This window comes from Myotis yumanensis, unplaced genomic scaffold (genome assembly GCF_028538775.1).
Source record: "Myotis yumanensis isolate MYYU_CA2020_CCGP unplaced genomic scaffold, mMyoYum1.0.hap1 SCAF_1, whole genome shotgun sequence".
NCBI lineage: Eukaryota > Metazoa > Chordata > Mammalia > Chiroptera > Vespertilionidae > Myotis > Myotis yumanensis.
Window position 1 is genome coordinate 2,624,832 of NW_027223752.1, and position 6,928 is coordinate 2,631,759.

Here is a 6,928-nt window from a genome sequence, read left to right on the forward strand (position 1 = left end):
TGGATGTCCTTCCAGGTGAAGCTGCAAGGACGGCGCAGGCCAAGCCCTTTGCACGAACTTTGTGGATTGGGCATCTAGTATATCTATATCCATATCTATATCTATCCATATCTATATCTATATCTATATCTATATCTATATCTATATCTGTATCTATATCTATCTATATCTAATCTATATCTATATCTATCTATACCTATATCTATATCTATCTATATTCATGGAAACAAAGCCCCAATGATTTTTATCCCCAAAGGAGTCACTGATTGTACCCACATCCTACTTCCTGACCCCCTCCTGCAGCATAGGCCCTGCTTTCGAAGGAGAGGTCCCTGGGCACGGTGACCAGGACCCCACAGATTGCCTGGTTCTCTGAGGGCACAGTCAGCACCTTCTTCCAGGAGAAGCCCCAGAGACCAGGACCTCCCTCACCTCTTGCCCTTTGTATGTGCAGACACCTCCCATATGCAAATGCCCACATGGCTAACAGACACACACACAGTTGGCGTCCACTGAAATTCAGGGCCTCCTCACCCTGGAGAACACTTTCTGGGGGACAAGGACCTCATCTGTAAGACAGGACTCCCATGTGGCTCTTCCTCTTCCTGCTGTCAGCTCCCAGATGTGAGTGACTCAGGGCTTAGACGTGAGGAGATGGGGACCCTGCATCTGAGCCCAGGACTCACTGTGTTCTCTCTGTCCCAGGTGTCCTGTCCCAGGTGCAGCTGCAGGAGTCGGGCCAGGACTGGTGAAGCCCTCACAGACCCTCTCCCTCACCTGCTCTGTCTCTGGATTCTCCATCACAACCAGTGGTTACTGTTGGAGCTGGGTCCGCCAGCCCCCAGGGAAGGATCTGGAGTGGATGGGGTACATATGTTATAATGGAGCCACTTACTACAGTCCCTCCCTCAAGAGCCGAACCTCCATCTCCAGAGACACATCCAAGAACCAGTTCTCCCTGCAGCTGAGCTCCTCGACCACCGAGGACACAGCCATTTATTACTGTGCAAGACACACAGTGAGGGGAAATCAGTGTGAGCCCAGACGCTACCTCACTCACAAGACAGCAGGGCTGGGCTGCAGGGAGCGTGCAGGCCACCAGGGAGCACTGAGGACCACAGACATGAGGACCTGCTCAGGCCTGGGACTTGGAGGGTATGTTCTCCCAGGGCCTGGTCAGTGATTTTATTCTCCAGGAGTAAACACCCTCCTCCGGGGCTCACTGCCTCTCCCCTTTATGCCTTAAGTTTCCTTTCACACCACCCCTTAGAGGAAGGCACTTACTTCCTCTGCTCAATTAGAAAGTCAGAAGGAGCCATAGGCAGTTTCACTCAGAGGATAGAGCATCAGCCTTCAGATGAGGGGTCCGGGTTCCATTCTCATAGAGGACACGTGCTTGAGTGGCAAGCTCATTCCTTGTTGTTGTAGTAACCATTATGGTACTTAATGTTAGGACCTTAGAATGCAAGACTTAAAGCATGTAACTCTGTGTGGACTGATAAAATGTTAGATATAGGAATGCTGTGTGGCACCCAGGAACGCACCCTTGTAGATCTGCTTAGTACTGATAAACAACCTAACTGATGGGAACGCTCAAAGCCTGTACATACCCATAGATTAACTGACCCCGGGTGGATCCACACATGGCCGCCGCTGATAACACACACACCAACGAAGACCACGTCTACAGAGGGGTATAAGGTCAGACAGTCTGATCGACCCAGCAGCTCATAGCTCTCCTCTCACCAGAGCGTGAGGAACTGTGTGTGTTCCCGTCTCGGTTCCCAGCAGGAAACTCTGCCCAATTGACTGTCGATCGACGAAGGAGCCAGCAGCCAATGGCGCCTTCTACCCCTCTGTTTGTGTCAGCGAGCATCGCTGGGTGGATCCTTCCCAGCGTGTGAGACCCAACAGGAACTGGTAAATAAACACCCTGTGTGCTTGCATCTAACCTGTTTGTCTGTGTGTAATTTCTCCGGCTTGGCTCAGATCTCGGTGCTGTCTCTGTGAAAGTGTCTGACCAGAAGGTATTGGCGCAAGCCTCAAGTGGATGGTCCAGACCACCTGTGCATGTCCCACTTAGGAACAGCACCTATATGGGAACCTCCCCGCACCTCGACATAGGTGACGGGCCTTAAATATATAAAAATAGAAGCTTATTTGGGACACTTGTGTGCAGAAGGCAACTAGTCAATGTCTCTATGGGCTCTGTACCTCCCCCTCCCTTCCACAGTCTCTAAGAATAAGTGGGAAAATATCCTCTGGTAAGGGTAACATACTAACTAAAGAAAGGAATTTTATTAGAAGAAAGAAAGAAAGAAGAAAGAAAGAAAGAAAGAAAGAAAGAAAGAAAGAAAGAAAGAAGAAAGAGAGAGGAAGAAAGAAAGAAAGAAAGAAAGAAAGAAAGAAAGAAAGAAACAAAGAAAGAAACAAAGAAACAAAGAAAGAAACAAAGAAACAAAGAAAGAAAGAAAGAAGTCACCCCAGAACCCGGCCAGTGTGCTCAGTGGTTGAGCATCGACCTATAACCAAGAGGTCAGGGTTGGAATCCTGGTCAGGGCACTTGTCTGGGCTGCTGCCCGGATTCCCTGTGGAGGGCGTGCAGGAGGCAACTGATGGATGATTCTCTCTCATCGTTGATGTTTCTATCTCTCGACCCCTCTCCCTTTCTCTCAGAAATCAATAAAAATACACTTTAAAATAAATATAAACAATGGAAAAAAAAAAGAGAACCAAAGTTTCATGGTGTTAGACCTGCCCCTCCCCACCCCCTCCCCAGAGTGATTGCACTTTCCAAGTGGTGGTGGCCGCCTTCCCAGAGGGACAAGTGACCACAGTCCCAGGTTCCTGTGTCTGTCTGTCCTCACCTGGGGCTGTGGGAGGATGGACACAGGTGGCCACTCTGCCTCTGAGAAGGGAGGTACTCACCTTCCTCAATGCTCTACCCAGGACTTTGCTTCCAAGAGCCAACATATTCCTTTTTTATCTTTTTTCATCCTCACCCAAGGATATTTTTCCAATGCTTTTCAGAGAGAGAGAGTGTGGAAGGGAGTGAGGGGAAGAAAGAACCATTGATGTGAGAGAAGCACATCAATTGGTTGCCTACTGCACAAGCTCTGACCAGGGCAAGGACCAGGAAGGGCCTGCAACCCAGGTAGGTGCCCTTGACCAGAATCAAACCAGAGGCTTTGGTTTCCAGGGGTATGTTCTATCCATGGAGCAAAACTGGCCAGGACTAAAACTCCATTTTCAAATTTTAATTAATTAATTAATTATCCAATATAATAAAGTGGTAATATGCAAATTAGCCCTCACACCCTCACAAGATGGCTGCCTACTATCATGCCGACAGGGGAGTTAGTGAGGGTCAACCAAACGACTTAACAGCAGGCTGCGTGGGGTGACTAGGCCAGCAGGTGGGTTAGTGAGGGATAACCAAACAACTGAGCAGCAGGCTGCGTGGTGTGAACAGGCTGGCAGGGAGAAAGTTGTTGGCAACCAAGGCAGCAGTGGGCAGTTGGGGGTGACCAGGCCGGCACAGGAGGCAGTTGGGAGCGATTAGGGGAGGGGAAAGCAGTGAGGGTCCCTAGGCCTCTAGGGGAGCACTTGGGGGTGACCAGGCCAGCAGAGAAGGGCAGTTAGGGGTGATCAGGCTAGTAGGGGGGGGGGCAGTTAGGAACAACCAGGTCATCAGGAGATGCAGTTAGAGACAATCAGGCTGGCATGCAGAGGCAGTGATGGGAGATTAGGCCAGCAGGGGGAGGCAGCAGGGGTGAACAGGCAGGCAGGCAGGCAGGTGAGCAGTTAGGAGCCAGCAGTCAAGGATTGTGAGAAGGAAGTCTGACTGCCTGTTTAGGCCAAATCCCTGGGATCAAGCTTAAATCAGGAGTCAGGCATCCCCCTAAAGGTACAGGATTGGAGAGAGTGCAGACTGGGCTGAGGGACACCCCACCCATCCCCCGGACAAAATTTCATGCAACAGGCCTCTAGTATTTAATAATTTTTTATTGTTGAAAGTATCACATATGTCCACTTCTTCCCCCCATTGACCTCAGTCAGCCCGCCAAACCCCACCATACATCAGGGATCAATTTTTAAATGATGGAAATTCTCCCACTTTGAGAGGATTAACACAGGGCTTTTGCACACGAACAACAGGGAAGTTGAGTGAAATTAGTTGTTTTGGGAGGCACCTGTGCGCTTGTGAGAGTGGCAACAGGTTTGAATCTGAGGCTGCTGTCATAGCGTCCAGCCCAGCCTCGCCTGCCTCCTCACATGTAGAGATTCAAGTTTTGTGGAGGATCTGATTGGGGAAAATAACAAGAAGAAATTTCAGTCTCAACATAACAGCATAATCCAATGCACATTCTTATTCCCCAAACCCAGAAAGGCAACATGGCCCACTGCGGGTGAAGGAGAGCGAGAGGGAGCCCCATCCACGTGCCTCTGGGGGAGCAAACCTGGGTCCTCATCAAAACCCCAAATAAGGATAATGCTCAATACTGGGAGCTGTCCCTTAAGGAATGGGGTCAGGGTGATGGGTCTCAGGAAAGGAGGGTGGAAGGGGATCAGGACGGGACCCCTTGTGGCCAGCGTCCTTGAGTCCTTTCCGATGTGAGGTTGCCCTTAGGATGACAAGGTCAGGCACGCAGCCCAGGGTCCCAGCTTCACCTTACATGCAGCCTCCATGCAAATGGGGCTCTCCTCCTGCTCATAAAAGGGAGGCCTTGCCCGGCATGTTGGGGAGACACCCAGAACCCAAGCGCCTGAGACAGGACCCCAGGGGCTCCACCATGGACTTGGTGCCAAGCTGCGTTTTCCTCCTGATCATTTCTCAAGGTCGTTCTCAGGAGTGGGGAGCTCTGAGACCTGTGCCTGTGCCTGTTGGTGCTTCCATGTGATTCTCAGTCCACCTTGTGTCTCTGTGTTCGCAGGTGTCCAGTGTGAGGTGCAGCTGGTGGAGTCTGGGGGAGGCTTGGTGCAGCCTGGGGGGTCTCTGAGACTCTCCTGTGCAGCCTCTGGATTCACCTTCAGTAGCTACAACATGGACTGGGTCCGCCAGGTTCCAGGAAAGGGGCTGGAGTGGGTCTCATACATCAGTGTTGATAGTAGTTACATAAACTACGCCAACTCTGTGAAGGGCCGCTTCACCATCTCCAGGGACAACGCCAAGAACCTGCTGTATCTGCAAATGAACAGCCTGGAAGCCGAGGACTCGGCCCTGTATTACTGTGCAAGAGACACAGTGAGGGGAAATCAGTGTGAGCCCAGACACAAACCTCCCTGAGGAGACAGCAGAGCTGGGCTGCAGGGGGCGTCCAGGACACCAGGGGGCGCTCAGGAACCACAGCACAGAGAGCAGCCCCAGGTGCAGGGGCAGAGGGAGGTGGGGAGGGAAGGGCCTTCCTGTTGGGCACAGGGATTTCCTCTCAAGCTCTCAGCTGCCTCCAGGGAAGGCTCCTGCTCTTTCTCTGAGGCACTCATTTCCCGATTTCTCACTGCAGACCCCAGAGGAGGGGGTAACACTGCTGCTGGCAGAGAATTGTGGGCAGTGATGGGGACTCTCCTCACCACGTGTCTGTATTTCCTGCTTTTCTTTCTCCACAGAGACCATCCTCAGTGCTCTCAGCGGCCTGTACTTGGAAACTTTCCCACCAAGAGAGACCCCAGCACAGCCCAGGCCCCTGTGTACTGAGCTCAGGGTCTGACCCACATACCCACCTGTCCCCATAGGGCCCTTCCTTCTGACAGGCCCACAGTAAATAAAACAGGGGCATGTCCCGCCGACAGTGGAAGCTCGATGGGCCCATCTGAATGGTGCAAAGGACCCTTGAGGGCTGCCCCCTGGTCACCTCCCCTGTACAGGTGCCAGGACTTGCTGTTTCTGGTGCCGCAGGAAATGACCTCAGCTCTGTCCCCATAGGTGTCACACCAGCACTGATGTGAGATGACAGCAGTATGCGCTTCTCGTGTCGTGCAGTTTCATAGGGACATTTAACAAGGTTCATTGGAAATCATCTCATTTTAACAAGCAGCTGACTTGGGAAATCTCTTGGTGAAGAAGCCAGCTTTACAATTTTCCAATCTTTTTTAATTAAAATCATGGGTTAAAGTTTGACATTTGATAATGACAGTGTTGGAACCTCTGTTGATCACTCCTTTGAGGGCTCAGACGGGATAATAACCCAGCTAGAAGCTGCTTGTTGGGTTGCTGATCAATCACAGCATTTTCCCAGCCTCCATGTCATAGGTACTGTAGTGGCTACACCTTCAACTCACTCACGTCTGCAGGATGGATTAGACCTCCCACACTTCCCTCCTTGCTCCTTTGGTGGGTTTCCAGGAGCCATGAGAACCCACTGTGTCTGCAAAGCTTCCCCAAGTCATGCACTGCTCCCTGACCTCTGTGTGTCTCCTGTGGCCTCCTCCTGATTGACCGCTCTGGTGAGTACAGAACCTTTCAATGCTCAGGAATGGGCCTTGGTGAAACCATGAGCAGTTTCTTTGAAAAGATCAAAAAGACGGAGAAACCATTGGCCAGACTCAACAGGAAACAAAGAGAGGGGACCTAAATAAATAAAGTTAGAAATGAAAGCAGAGATATAACAACCGACAGCCCAGAAATAAAAAGGATTCTAATAAAGTGCTATGAGCAAATATATGCCAACAAGCTGGATAACATGGATGAAACAAACAAATTCCTAGAAAGACACAGTACCCCAAAACTGAAACAGGAAGAATCAGAAAACTTGAATTGGCCAATAACAACTGTGGAAATAGAAGCAGGAATCTAAAACCTCCCAGCAAATAAAAGTCCTGGTCTGGATGCCTTCACAGGGGAGTTTTACCAATCATCCAAAATGAACTAACACCTATACTCCCCAAACTATTAAAAAGAAATCCAAGAGTAAGGAGCACTTCCAAACTC

General features: G+C 50.5%; 1 gene segment (V, D, J or C); it reads left to right on the forward strand.

Annotated features, from left to right (window-relative positions):
* The first annotated feature begins 4,756 nt into the window (after nucleotides 1-4,756).
* On the forward strand, nucleotides 4,757-5,555 carry LOC138999274 (immunoglobulin heavy variable 3-21-like). The segment is given in 3 exon segments: nucleotides 4,757-4,839; nucleotides 4,935-5,245; nucleotides 5,505-5,555. Coding segments are annotated over 3 exon segments (408 nt in total).
* The last annotated feature ends 1,373 nt before the right edge of the window (nucleotides 5,556-6,928 follow it).